This window comes from Sinohyriopsis cumingii, chromosome 7, assembly GCF_028554795.1.
Source record: "Sinohyriopsis cumingii isolate HCF-2022 chromosome 7, ASM2855479v2, whole genome shotgun sequence".
Taxonomy (NCBI): domain Eukaryota; kingdom Metazoa; phylum Mollusca; class Bivalvia; order Unionida; family Unionidae; genus Sinohyriopsis; species Sinohyriopsis cumingii.
Window position 1 is genome coordinate 79,489,250 of NC_142967.1, and position 15,645 is coordinate 79,504,894.

Consider the following 15,645-nt stretch of genomic DNA (forward strand, 5'->3'; position numbering starts at 1 on the left):
AATACATTCAAAGACGAATTCATGGTGACGTACTTATCACCGGTTATGCGGCATATTTTCAGAGGTTGCACTGCAACCAAAACAATGTGAGGTAGGTCACAGATTTCACTTCCGGAACAGCAAGAATGCCTCATTACTCTTTGTGCATTGTTGCCAAAATACATACGGAAAATCACACAGAAAGGCTAATGCTCCTAAGAATTAACAATTTCCTTTCAGTTAATACCAAGAATGCTTATATCTAACTCATGCATCCAGGCCCGGTCCTAGGGCAAGGCGAACGAGGCAATCGCATTGGGCCCCGTGCTTTCAGGAAATCAACTCCGCAATGCAGTTTGTTTGCTTGGGGCCCTACGCTCATTGCTTGCTGCCTTGGGCCCCGCATGTTGCCTTGGGACCCGCACATCATAGGGCCGGGCCTGCATGCATCAACACCAGGGTCAGAGGAATTCATGCTCTAAATTATATCGGGGCTACATCTGCGGGTACTGAAAAAGATGTAATAATTCTGGCCTGAATCCGAAAGTTTACTAGGAACTACAGTGGAGTATTGTTGCTTAACAACACTATTATTGGGGCGTTAAAGGTCCACGTTTAAAATCAACTGAAAAATAATTTTTATAAAAGGGTATAAGGATACTTATTCCGATAGCTAGATAATATACCCTTTATCTGAGGCCAACTTCCCAAGTGAGTGTGAAATGCACGACCAAAACAAACACGCAAATTTGTTGGATTTTACAAACTTAAATTAACTATTTTTAACTTTTCAGGATTGAATATTACACTGGATAATGTCCGTAATGATTTCCTCAATGTAAATTTCATTAGCCGGTTGACGTTATAGTAGTAAGGGCACGGGAAAATGGTTCAAGAAAATCAAATAAAATTGTTTGTAAGATAAAATGACTGTCTTAAGAAAACGTTATATGCACAGAGGGGCCAGCGTTTTTACGACGGACAATAATGGTCCATTGACTGACAGTTGTACAAATATAAATATATATACCAATTGTACAAATGAAACGTTGACCCAGTGAAATAAAGGGACTATCATTTTAAGTTTAATAAACTCAGATATATGATGTCATGTACTGGCGTGGTCTTTGCTTCGGATTCTTCTCCCACAGTGGCTTTTCTCTCTTTGCCTCGGTCTCGATAAGCTCCTAGCACCGAAGAGAAAGCAAAGGATGCTCCGATTGGAGATCGTGAAAAGGGGTTAATGATGTAACGATTCTTAAGATGACATGAATGTCCATTACAGAGTACAATCTACTGGCATAAAATCACAAGAATGTCTATTACAGAGTACAATCTACTGGCATAAAATAGCACGAATGTCCATTACAAATTACAATCTACTGGCCTAAAATCACACGAATGTCCATTACAGAGTACAATCTACTGGCATAAAGTCTCACGTATGTCCATTACAGAGTACAATCTACTGGCATAAAAGCAAATTAATGTCTGTTACAGAGTACAATCTACTGGCATAATATCACAGCATTGTCCATTACTGAGCACAATCTACTGGCCTAAAATCACATGAATGTCCATTACAGAGTACAATCTACTGGCATAAAATTACAGGATTGTCCATTACAGAGTACCATCCTCTGGCCTAAACTCACAGAAATGTTCATTACAGAAAACCATCCATTGGCCTAAAATCACAGGAATGTCCATTACAGAGTACCATCTACTGGCCTAAAATCACAGGAATGTCCATTACAGAGTACCATCTACTGGCCTAACACCACAGGAGTGTCCATTACAGTGTGCAATCTACTGGCATACCATCACAGGAATGTCCATTACAGAGTACAATCTAATGGTATAAAATCACAGAAAAATCCAATACAGAGTACAGTCTACTGGCATAAAATCGCATGAATGCATATTACAGAGTGCAATCTACTGGCATAACATCACATGAATGTCCATTACAGAGTACTATCTATTGGCCTAAAATCACAGGAATGTCCATTTCAGAGTGCGATCTACTGGCATAAAGTCATACGAATCTCCATTACAGAGTACAATCTAATGGCACAAAAGCAAATTAATATCTATTACAGAGTACAATCTGTTGGCCTAAAGTCTCACGAATGTCCATTACAGAGTACAATCTACTGGCACAAAAGCAAATTAATGTCTATTACAGAGTACAATCTACTGGCATAATATCACAGGACTGTCCATTACTGAGCACAATCTACTGGCCTAAAATCACACGAATGTTCATTGTCTGGCCTAAAATTGTAGACTATTTGTAAGTGTTTTTTTCTTGGATTATTTCAGCATGGTACACCTGCAACATATCATTTAAATTTTGCACCCATTTCTATTGTTACAAAAGAAAAACGAGATTGTAGTGATAGCTGTAAATTACAATGGTCACTTGAAAAACTATGTCATCTACAACCCGGTATAATAATTATGAGAATGGACTTGGAAACAGGTACAAGTATAAAATCGGACGGTTTTTTAGTCAGGGACTGAAAATGAACCTTTTCACAGTCTGCTGAAAGAAGCAAGACAAACGAAATAAAAGCGAAGTATAGGTTATAATTTATATATGGGACAGTAATAAAAATTGCCAATTTCCTCTGCAACTTTGAACAGTGTGTAAGAAAAACGTAAACTGCAACGTACGTAAATTATAATTAAAAATGACAGTTTTTGCTTCCATGACAAATTCAGACTTAATATATTATGAATAGATATGTGTTTGTGACAAAAACAGTAGGATATGATATAAAGCATAGTCGTTGACAACATAAGCTTCGTAACCAAGGGAACTGGAGCGAAGAATGAAAACATAATTGTGCTGATATCCAGTTGAAGCCAGGGGCGACTTTTAAAATCATCATCATCGTCGTTTTCATCATCATTATCATCATCATCATCTAAAACAGAGTTTAAAATTTTAATTCGGAAGACATGTAGTAATTGACACAGAATACCAGCACTTCATATTTATTTCAGACAGAAATCGCGCTACGGTTATTCCAAAAAGAGTACCTCTTAAATACAGCCCTCTTTGGAAACATTTGCAATGTTATCCATCCGCGGCATACACGTGCATCACTCAAATGTCGCCATTTTGATAAAATGATTAACGTTATTCTCATTGTTAACATTCTGATTGCATACAAATAAGAAACTTTGTAAACTTGATGCTCAGACAGACCTTTGTTAATGAATTTTAATATCCGTTGTTATTTCACATTTTCATAACACCAGTAATGAACCGATCAGAAGATAATTTGCAGTCATTATTAAGAGGGATGACTCTTAGGCTTGCTAACACAAAATAACACAAAGCAACCTTTGAGACTGTGTGCATTTAAAACAAAACAGCAACGAAACTTTCATTCAAAAATGATCATTGAACTTGTCACTTGATCAACAATAAAAAGATACAATCCAGTGTGACAGGTGATGTTATTTCCTTACGCTCAAGAGTCATAGTTACAAACGGCGAATTACCTTGACTCAAGATTAGAATATTATATATTCATCAGGGTCCTACTTGTATGTTATATATTATTTGCTGTACATTCACATAATAGAACAATTTTATATTTAAGAAAAGGAACATTCTCACAGTGTGTATCGATAATCTCTCGCATCGTTCTTAAACGACATTACTCAGTATACAATTATATTGTCCCATCAGTTCCGTCATTTGTTTTTCAGTTTTAAGCTGTACAGTATGTCCAAATCCTAATAAATCATATTGTTATGTATATTTGATTTCATTATATCTGATTTAATATATATTTACTTCAATTTAATTGTTTGTCAGTTTAAAAAAATATTATTTTATTTTTTATTTCATGCAATTGTTTTTTTTTCATCAGAAAGTAATTTGACCTTGACTGTTAGATTACAAACACCAGTTGTTGATCTAGATCCTGACCTTGATTGAAAATTAGTAGCAACCACGTAAACAAGTTCCATTTTTATTTTAAAATGATTGGTTGTTGTCGATGTCATGATGGGACTACGAGTTTAAGATGTAAACAATTTTTTATTTTATTTCTTAGAGTAAAATGATTGGTTTTCGTCAGGGCCACACTGGGTGTACGTGTATCTTAACAAGTACCTAATTTCTGCGAGCTTCCAGAATATGATCATGTGACTCCCTGTTTACGTTTTAGAAGACAATAAAACCTTTGTTTTGGAGAATTATTCTCAGTTGCAGCCGGGCTTTTTCTTACACTAGAAGTTGTATGTTGTGTTGTTTGGAGTTATTTCAAATTACTAGGATTGGAGTTATTTTAAATTACTTGGATTAAAAAAGGAATAATTCTTTATCCTGGAAAATACGTGTGCTCATTTGAGATTCTTAATCAAAGACAGTTCTTATAAGAAATTTATTTGGATTTCCAAAAACCGGAGTGATAATTCTTGTTTCTACAAGGAACTGTAGACTTATACCCCACAGGTTACAACATACGTCATCGTCTTCCATCTTGGATTCTTCGTCGGGACTGGAACTTGAAATCATTAGAACATTATGTTATTAGGACTTCAAAATTTGTATTCGTGGATTATTCTTGGATTAATTTTGGATTTGATTCTTAAAACCGTAAGTTTATATTTTTTAAAATTTATACATAATTTTTCCCGGAAATAAATTATTACTGTATTTTTCAAAGCTTGTTATTCTTACTCTTTTTTATCTTACTGTTTATTCGAGCATAAACACGTGACATAAGAAATTGGGGAGCTCGTCCTAAGGATAATTTTGAAATTTTGGATAGAATATTTCAGAAAACTTTGGGTTTTTTTTGAAATTTTAATTCCCCTAGTTTTTGAAATCTTAGTGAAATCGGCAAGCTTTTTCTAAAATATCAATTTGAGAAAGAGGAGAGTGAAAGACAGGAAAGAGAAAAGAAACACAAATGCAATTGGAAGAAAGAGGGAAAGAAAGACAAATGCAATTATAAAAAGAACAAATACAGTTACAGAAAGAGATGGAAGTTACGCAAATGCAAAAGGAAAAGGATGAAAGGGAATTCCAAATTCGGTTAAAAGAATTAGAGCTCAAAACAGAAAAACACTCCTCATCTTTTGATGTTTTAAAATATATCAAGTTAGTGCCTCCTTTCCTGTAAGAAGAAGTAGGCATATTTTTTCGTTTTGAAAGAATTTCTGAGAGTTTTAAGTGGCCGAGAGAGTACTGGAGTCTATTATTGCAATGTGTACTCACTGGTAGAGCTCGTGATATTTCCATTTCACTATCACTAGAGCAGAGCTGACAATGATATAGTTAAGAACTATATATTGATGGGTTATGGGTTAGTTAGGCTTATCGACAAAAATTTAGAAACTATAAAAACAAAAGAAGCTGACCAGACCTATGTCGAATTCGCACGAGAAAAAGCACGACAATTTGAAAGGTGGTTCTCTTCCAGAAAGGTTAATAAAGATTACAAAAGTCTCAGACAACTCATATTGGTCGAAGAGTTTAAGAACTGTGTCCTGAGTGACATTAGGGTTTATCTTGACGAGCATAAGATCGAAACCTTGGAAGACGCTGCTCGTGCCGCTGAAAATTATGCTTTAGCTCATAACGTTTCTTTTGTAAAAAAGACTTCTACTCAACAGTCTTTTGGCAGAAAAGTATTTCAGCCTAATACAAGCCCTTTTAAAACTCAAACTAGCACAACTTCTAAAAATCAAACTTCAGAGAAACTTGATTCAAGATCCTTGTATCTTCCTACGTGTACCTATTGCAAGAAAAAAGGACACGTTATTTCTGATTGCTACAAACTGAAACATAGGCATCAGAATCAAGACAGACCTATTCTTATTTCTAAGAGATCAAGGTCACGGTCATGTATTGAAAGTAATACATTTGATGGGTATAATAGACCACAGTCTGATTTGATTATGGAGAATTATGAACCATTCATATCGAAGGGTTCTATATCACTCTTGGGTGATTCGGCCAATCCTATCCCTATTAAAATTTTAAGGGACACAGGAGCTTCTCAGAGTCTTTTATTGTCAGGTACTTTGCCTTTTCTGAGAAGAATTCTTCTGATGAGAGCGTTTTTATTCAGAGAGTAGAGTGCGGCTTTGTTAATGTTCCTCTCCATCGTGTACATTTGTCATCAGACTTAGTCTCAGGACCCGTGACAGTCGGAACAGTCTCTGTTTTACCCGTTGAGGGCATTCATTTATTACTAGGCAACGACCTAGCTGGAGACAACGTTGTGGTTAATAAACTTGTAACTGAAAAGCCTTGCCTGGATTAGAAAGTCAATCCGATTGAAAAAGAATTCCCTGGTTTATTTCCAGCTTGTGCAGTTACCAGAGCTATGGCAAAGAAAGCTCTTGAGAATGATGTTGATAAGGAAAATATTCCTTTAGTTCACACATGTATTGGTCAGGCTTTTGACGAGGCCACTTTCACTCCTTGTTTGGATCAATCAGAAGGTATTGATCACAGTGATCCTCTTTTAACGACTCATTCTCTTTATTCTAATCAGGGTGATAAACGACAATCACTTGTCATTGAACAGGAAAAAGATCATGAGATCTACTGTTTGTTTCAAAAGGGCATTAGTGAAACTGGAGCTAATGAAGCTCCTGTCTGTTATTTCATTAGAAAATGAAATTCTTTATTAGAAAATGGAGACCTCACGAGGTACCTGCTGATGACGAATGGTCAGTGAATTATCAAATTGTAGTTCCGAAACCTTACAGACAGAAAATACTTAGTCGGCCCATAAAATTCCATTGGCTGGTCATTTAGGGATCAATGAAACTTATCTTAAGAACTTAGCTCACTTCTATTGGCAAAAATCAAAAGTGATGTTGGTAAATACTGTAGATCTTATTATACCTGTCAAATGATAGGAAACCAAATCAGACAATTCACAAGGCTCATCTACAACCTATTGCTGCCTTTGATTAACCATTTAGTAGAATTATGGTAGATTGTGTTGGTCCCTTACCTAAGACCAAGTCAGGTAACCAATATATGTTGATCATTATGTGTGCGTCAAAAAGATTTCCAGAGGCAATTCCCTTGAGGAATATAAAATCTAAAGTAATAGTAAAAGCTTTGATAAAGTCTTTTACTCAGTTTGGCCATTCTACCTCTATCCAATCGGGTAAAGGGTTAAAATTTAGGTCCGGAACTTTCCCGCCTATATTGCTTGAACTTGGCATTCAGCAATTAAAGTCAGAAGTGAAGTTATGGTTTGACAGAACTATAGTGGAGAGAACTTTTGTGTTTGATAATAATGGAGTTCGTCAGATTAGATATTACAGCCCTTACAACGTTAAGAAGAAAATGAATGAGTAAAATTATAATATTAGTGTTCCTAGGATCTAAATAAATTACAAGAGTACCAGTATATTTAAAGAGATAGCCAGGCTAAACATGTAATTAATTTAGTTGTACCTGTCTCACTCTGTGAAGATTTAAGTGAAGGCATATCATCGGATTCTACTGACATTGGAGGGACAAATCGTCGGAATTCAGAAATTATGAAAGATCTGGACCAGAAACTTTCACATTTGCAAGAGCAAGAAAGAAATGTACTTAAACAGTTATTCTTTGAATATGAGCACTTATTTCCAGATGTTCCTACAAGGACAAACAAAATTTTCTATGACGTTGAAATTGTAAATTCCAAACCTGTCAAACAACACCCGTACAGGATGAACCCTCTCAAACAGGAATACTTGAAAAAAGAAATTCACTATTTGCTGGAGAATGATTTTATATAGCCCAGTAAAACTGACTGGAGTTCACCATGCATACTTGTTCCAAAACCATATTGCTGATTATAGGAAGGTGAATTGTATGATAAAAACGGATTCATTCTCATTACCAAGAATCGATGACTTTATTGATAAGATTGGGAATGCCAAGTATGTCACCAAATTTGATCTTCTGAAAGGACTTTTGCAGATTCCACAAACTTAAAGAGCAAAGGAAATTTCGGCATTCGTGACTCCAGATCGACTTTACCAATATAAAGGAATGCCGTTTGGGATGAAAGGTTTGCCAAGTTCATTCAACGCCTCATGAATATGATTACCTCTGGTCTAGACAATTGTGATGCTTACATCGATGATGTCATCATCTACAACGACACATGGAAAGAACATTTAGCAACAATTCGGAAATTCTTTGACAGATTCACAGATGCATTTTCGACAATTAATTTATTTAAAAGTGAGTTCCGCCGTGCTAGTGTAACTTTCCTAGGACACATCGTTCGACATGGATAAGTTAAACCTATAGATGCTAAGGTTGAGACTATCTCTGCGTTTCCCAAGCCTGTACATATTAAGCAACTGACGGTATGGCTGGATACTATTGAAAATTTTGCTCCAATTTTTCTAACATTGCTGAACCCCTTACACATTTATTGAGTAAGAAAAATAAGTTCCTTTGGACTGAAAAACGTCAGGAAGCTTTTAACAAGTTGAAAGCCATACCTAAAAGCGCGCCAGTTCTTACAGCTCCAAATTTCAGCCAATCTTTTAAACCGTCTGTTGATGCAAGTGATGTTGGGGTTGGAGCAGTTTTGATTCAAGAAGATGAAAGTGGTATTGATCATCCAGTGTGATATTTTTCCAACAAAATGATTAAGCACCAAAGGAATTATTCAACAATCGAGAAGGAATGTTTCGCTTTGATATTGGCATTACAACATTTTGAAGTTTACCTTAGTTCAGCTCCTTCTTCGATTACTGTATTTAGTGACCACAACCCCCTTACTTTCATCGCCAAGTTGAAAAACAAAAATCAAAGACTGCTAAGGTCAAGTTTGTTTTTACAGGAATATAATCTTGACATCAGGCACATCAAGGGAAAAGATAATTTAATAGCAGACGCACTTTCCCATGTATAACAATATATTATTTCATGTATACTGTAATTTATATGAGTTCTTTTAAACCTCATTTATAATTAGTCTGTGGTGAAAAGAAAGCTTTATGTATAAAAAATTCTTTATGGGAGAAGTGTTATGTATATTTGATTTAATTATATCTGATTTAATATATATCTATTTCAATTTAATTGTTTGTCAGTTTTATTGTTTTATATTTTTCATTACATGATATTGCAATGTAAATTTATTCACTAGAGATGATACTTTTTTTGGAAAATAGTTTTATTTTATCTTAAAATGATTGGTTGTTTCCAAGGTCATGATGGGACTTTGTCTTTAAGATATAAACAATTTTTTAATCTTTTATTTCTTACAGTAAAAATGATTGGTTTTCGTCAGGGTCACACTGGGTAAACGTGATCTGTAACAAGTACTTCCTTCTATAACTTCCAGAAGATGATCACGTGACGCTTGTTTACATTTTAGAAAGCCCGTCTAACCCATGTTTTGGAGAATTAATTTGAGTAGAAGCTGGGCTGTTAAACTATTGTATGTTGTTCTGTTTGGAGTTATTTCAAATTACTTGGTTTGGAGTTGTTTCAAATTACTTGGATTCAAAAAGGATTAATTCTGTTATTTTTCCGGAAAATGTGTGTGCTCATGTAATACTGTGGAACAAGAACAGTTTTTTTTTTTATAAAAAGGTATTCAGCTATCAGAAACCGGAGTGATTAGTCTTGTTTCTACAAAGAACTGTAGACTTGAACACTACAGATTGCAGCATACGTCATCGTCCTCCATTTTGGAGTCTTCGTAGGAATTCGAACGTGAAAATAGTAGAACATTTTGTTATTAGGACTACTAAAATTTTATTCTTGGATTATTCTTGATTATTTTTGGATTTGATTCTATAAAACCGTAAGTTCATATTTTTTCATTTTTACAGAATTTTTCCAGGGAAATAAATTTTTGTATTTTTCAAAGCTTGTTGTTTTTACTGTTTCTTGTGTTACTGTTTATTGGAGCCTAAACAAGTGACATAAGACTTATTATTGACAGGATGAGCAGAAATAATCTAGAAAGTAAATATCTCAAATTTCAAGATAGCAAGGAGAAACTTGCCAACATTCCCATTCCTCTGCAAATTGGCGTACTCAGCAGATCTCGTCATCCCTTCTATATTTGTTTCTAATTAATTCCATCAAATGTGCTATTCACAGGTATGTCTCGTTAATTAAAATTCCATCAAATGTGCCATTGTAGAAAAATCTCGTCAACCCGTCTATAATTTTCTCAAAGTAATTCCATAATTGTGATATTCTAGGCTTTAAAGCACCACAATTATGTCCGTAACATTGACATAAAGAATAGCATTGTATTTCAGGTAGGTGAAAACACTGGCATAATCTAACCTCATTTCGAATCCAACGCCAAAACTCCTAACCCAAGCAATTTATATTTCATTTTGAAAACATGTTTTGAAAAATGTTGAAGATGGAATATTATTTGCTATCACGTAACATACATGTTTTTTTATAAAGAAAAAACAGCACGGTTTTTAAATCGTGCATAGTATCGAAGCTATAGGTGCTATTATGACCAATGCTGAGTCAGTCCGCCTGCTGAATGAATGAATATTAAATTTTGTCTGGTTTATGCCCGGTATGACATCGATGAGAATGTTATTGATATTGCAAGAATGTTATATGACAATTTATTCTATACTGTTTAATATGTTATAAGATGGTCTGGTTTGGTTTGGTTGGTCTGGTCTGGTCTGGTCTGGTCTGGTCTGGTATGGTATGGTATGGTATGGTATGATATGGTCTGGTCTGGTCTGGTTCGGTCTGGTCTGATATGGATTGGTTTGGTCTGGTCTGGTTGGGTGTTTTATGACACTGCAACATAGTTACGTTATTTAGTACCGAGTCAATTGAAGTAAAGTGCCTTGCCTGAGGATACACCAAGGTAGCGAACCGGGATGATCCGATAAAAGGACTCGAACCTGTACCATGGGATAGCGACTGTCTCCGGAACGTCAATCACCGAGTCACTCCGGTTCATGCAATGGATTAAAAATCAAATGCCAACTATAATTTAGACAAAAATGGATCAAGTAAAAGTTTCCCTTCACGTTAGAAAGGTGTTAAGGTGTCCGATTTATGTTCCGTTCCTACACTTAAATTTTGTTTGTAAATTTGTAAAGAAGCTAATCTCCCAATGGGATCTTCATAACCACCTAACTTCAACTATCCTACTACCAAATTTCAGTAAAAGAAAGCGTTGAAAATGTTTAAAAGTGAAGACGATCTCTCTCTCTTCCTCTCTTTTTCTCTCTGTCTCTCTTCCTCTCTTTCTCTCTGTCTCTCTTCCTCTCTCTTTCTCTCTGTCTCTCTCTCCCTCTCTCTTTCTCTCTCTCTCTCCCTCTCTCTTTCTCTCTCTCTCTCTATCCCTATATATATATATATATATATATATATATATATATATATATATATATATATATATATATATATATATATATATATATATATACAGGAAATACTTAGTCTGGCCCATTAAACTCCTTTGGCTGATCATTTAGGGTTTAATACGAATTATCACAAGATCTTGACTCACTTCTATTGGCCTAAAATCAAAAGTGATGTTCGTAAATACTGTAGATCTTGTCATACCTGTTAAATGGTAGGAAAATCCAATCAGAAGATACCTGAGACTCATCCACAACCTACTTCTGCCTTTGACGAACCATTTAGTAGAATTATGGTAGATTGTGTTGGTCCCTTACCAAATCAGGTAACCAATACTAGTTGACCATTATGTGTACGTCAACAAGGTTTCCAGAGGCAATTCCTTAAGGAATATTAAGTCTAAAACAATAGTAAAAGCTTTGATAAAGTTTTCTTTACTCAATTTGACCTTCCCAAATTTGTCCAATCTGGTCAAGGCTCAAATTTCATGTTTGGAATTTTCCAGCAAATTATGTACAAATTAGGCATTCAACAATTAAAATCCTCTGCCTATCACTCTGAGAGTCAAGGGGCATTATAAAGATTTCATCAGACTTTGAAAAATATGACTTGATAATATTGTTTGGATACGGGTAAAGAATGGGATGAAGGCATTCATTCACTATTGTTTGCTGTTAGGGAATCAATTCAAGAATCTCTAGGCTTCAGTCCATTTGAACTGGTGTTTGGACACACTGTGCGTGGACCATTGAAGTAGTTGAAAGAGAAACTTCTTTCTAATGAAGATTCTTTAATTAATCTTCTTGATTATGTTTCCAATTTTAAGTATAAGTTGTTAAAGGCTTGTGAGGTTGCAAGAGCAAATCTGCACTCTTGTTGTTGGCATCCGTTAGTCTCGAGAGACGATGGAAGTGCGCCCATGAGAGATGTCCCGGTTGGTGGTTGTGCAGCGTCTGTTATGGCTATGTAGCCCAACATGGGAGTGACAGTCCTTGTTGCACTTGAATGTTGGCTCTGGTGTGTGTTGGAGCTGCTTCGTCTTCCTCCGATATCGCTTTTCGTCAGCTAGCAAGCGTAGCTTGTCCTCGCCGGCTTTCAAACCAGTGATCAGAGCGTGTCGCCAGCTGGGCCTGTCTAGAGCAAGCTCTTCCAAGGTGTTGACGTCGATGTCGAGGGCTTTCATGTCGCGCTTGCAGACATCCTTGAAGAGGAGATGTGGCCGTCCGACCGAACTTTTGCCAGAGGCAAGTTCTGAATAAAGAAGGTCTTTGGGGATCCGTCCATCACCCATCCGACGTACATGGCCCAGCCATCTGATGCGACGTTGGTGAAGGAGTGTGGCCATGCTGGGAATCTTGGCACCTCATTGCTTGTTACTCGATCACTCCAGGTGATCTCAGGTATGCGTCGGAGACATCGCACGTGAAAGGCGCTCAGTCTGTTCTATCGTGAGGCATACAGAGTCCCGGTTTTACTGGCATACAGGAGAGTGCTTAACACGCAGGCACGATACACGGAGATTTTAGTGTTGAGGGTCAGCATGCTGTCGTTCCACACTCTCTGTGACAACCTGGAGAGAGTTGATGCTGCCTTTCCAGTCCGCTTGTTGAGCTCAACATCGAGCGATAGGTTGTTGGTGATGGTAGAGCCGAGATACGTGAACTGACTGACTACCTCAAGTTCGCAGTTGTTGATGATTCTGAGCCATCATATTTGTTTTCTTTAGGCTGATGGTCAACCCAAACTCATTGCATTAGCAAAGCGGTGCATCAGGTGCTGTAGCTCAGCTTCTGTGTGAGTGGCTAGGGCAGCACCGTCTGCGAAGAGCATGTCCCTGACGGTTGCTTCACGCACTTTGCTCTTTGCTTTTAGTCGTGCCAGGTTGAACAGTCTGCCGTCTGATCACGTGTGGAGGTAGATCCCTTATGTGGATGTCCCAAAGGCGTGCTTGATCAGAACAGCGAATAAGATGCCGAAGAGCGTGGGGGCTAGGACGCAACCCTGTTTCACTCCGCTGCGGTTGTTGAAGGGGTCGGACGTTGAGCCATCGTACTGCACTGTGCCTTTCACGCCATCCTGGAAGGACTGGATTATGCTTAGCAGCTTTGGAGGGCATCCAATCTTCCCCAGGACTGTTAAGAGTCCGTCTCTGCTGACCAGATCGAACGTCTTGGTAAGGTTTATAAAGGCCAGGAAGAGGGGTCTGTGTTGTTCTCTGCATTTCTCCTGCAGTTGCCTGACAGAGAAGATCATGTCGATTGGTGACCTCTCTGCGCGGAACCCGCACTGCGACTCTGGATACACTCTGTCAGCAAGCGTCTGCAGTCTGTTCAGGATGACGCGTGCGAAGACTTTATCCACGATGCTGAGAAGGGATATGTCCCTGTAGTTGCATTCACTTCTATCGCCTTTGTTCTTGTACAGGGTTACGATGTTTGCATCTCTCATGTTCTGAGACACTGCACCCTCATCCCAGCACTGGCACAGGTGGTCGTGCAGGTGTTTGAGCAGCACGCTGAAACCGCACTTGATGACTTCTGCTGGGATGCCATCCTTCCCTGGGGTTTTACCTAAGGACAGTTTCTCTAAGGCCTTCTTTAGTTCTGCCACAGTAGGTTTCTAGTCCAGTTCGGCCATGAGCGGAAGGTTTTCAGTGGAGTTGAGGGTATAGTTGGTCACGTGGTTTTCTCTGGAGTACAGTTCAGAGTAGTACTCCACCCATCGCTCCATCTGCTTGGCCTTGACGTGGATGGTATCGCCTGAGGCAGACTTCAGTGGTGCTGCCACTTTCTTCGTGGGACCCATTGCTTTCTTTATACCATCGTACATGCCTCTGATGTTTTTGATATCTGCTAATGAATGGATGCTCTGACTGAGCTGAAGCCAGTATTCATTGGCGTACTGCATGCCTGTAGAGTCCTCTTGCAGGGAGATCGCCTGTATTCCAGGTGAGCACTGGGACGCTCTTATATGGCTGGCATGAGTGTGGCGGAGTTAGCCTCAAAGGTTCTGAATCAAACGTCTTGGAAAGGGCATAAGTGAATTCCTCAGCCTTGTCTGGATATGACGTCTTGCTCACGTCGATGCGTGGTCTACCCTCTTGCCTAGAGCGGTATATCTTCTTTGGCTGAAGCTTCATTCTTCAGCACACCAGCGAGTGGTCAGTGTCTCAGTCAGCGCTGTGGAAGGTACGGGTAAGAAGCACACCCTTCATTGCAGACCGTCTTGTAATGATCAAGTCCAGTTGATGCCAGTGTTCGGACCGGGGATGCCTCCAAGACACTTTATGCTCTGGCTTTGTCTGAAAGAATGAATTGGTGATGCTGAGGACGTGGTACAAGCACATTTCTAGGAGTTCTCATTCATCTTCCAAATGCTAAACTTGCCAAGACAGGAATGCCAAGCGTCATGGTTGGCACCCACCCTACCGTTGAAGTCGGTCAGTAATATCAAATTCTCCTCCTTGGGAATTTTGTCGATGAGCGAGTTTAACTCGTCGTAGAACTCATCCTTGGTATCCGTGGTGGCGCTTAGTGCGGGAGCGTAAACGTTGATCAGGTTGGCAGGCCCGATTGTGGTGTAGAGGCAGAGGGATAGCAGTCTTCCGTTATGGCAGGGTTCCATCATCCCCAGCAGAGAGTTCCTGACGGTGAATCCAACACCAAACTCTCTGGCTTCATCAGCGCCCTTTCCTTGCCACAAGAATGTGTAGTTCTTGCCTCTGAGGGTCCCGGAATCTGGTAGCCTGTTTCCTGTTGTGCGGCGATGTCAACCTGGGGTCTTGCAAGTTTGTCGTTGATGACTGAAGTCTTTCGAACTTCGCTGATTGTCTGAAGATCATCTGAGAGTCCAATCAGCATGGTCCGGACATTCCAGGTACCTAGCTTAATAACAATGTTTATTCGAGTTATATTTTGGTAATCTATGGGGTATATTTGTTTATAAATATTGCATGATTTATGTGGTTATGTAGGTATATCATTGCACCTGCGAAACTGTGCAATTGATTCATGTACTTTGTTTAGATAACCAAAACTAGAGAATTCAAAATCACCATGACGATAAAATATTCCATTGGCAGAATGTCATGCATTGATAGCCATCAGCTTTTAGTACATGTATTAAGCAATGGTTCCATAAAGACAAGGTATATATTTTAACAACATGGACTATCCAAGCTAATGAACTGAGTGCTTGACACTATTGCATGTCTTTGAAATTTCACAGAGCTGCATGAGTGGTATTGTGATATACTCTTCAATCATCATAATGTAAGCAGCAGTTCTAACAGACAACTATAA

The 15,645-nt window shown here is 38.1% G+C and overlaps 1 protein-coding gene across 1 annotated transcript in view; it reads right to left on the minus strand.

The window, feature by feature from the left end:
- LOC149795602 (transcription factor COE1-like) overlaps window positions 1-15,204 on the minus strand; it is a 104,438-nt gene extending 89,234 nt beyond the window's left edge. The window contains exon 1 of the mRNA XM_089963828.1: window positions 14,993-15,204. Coding sequence (XP_089819954.1) covers window positions 14,993-15,204 — 212 coding nt within the window. The remainder of the gene's footprint in view (window positions 1-14,992) is intronic.
- Between the last annotated feature and the right edge of the window lie 441 nt (window positions 15,205-15,645).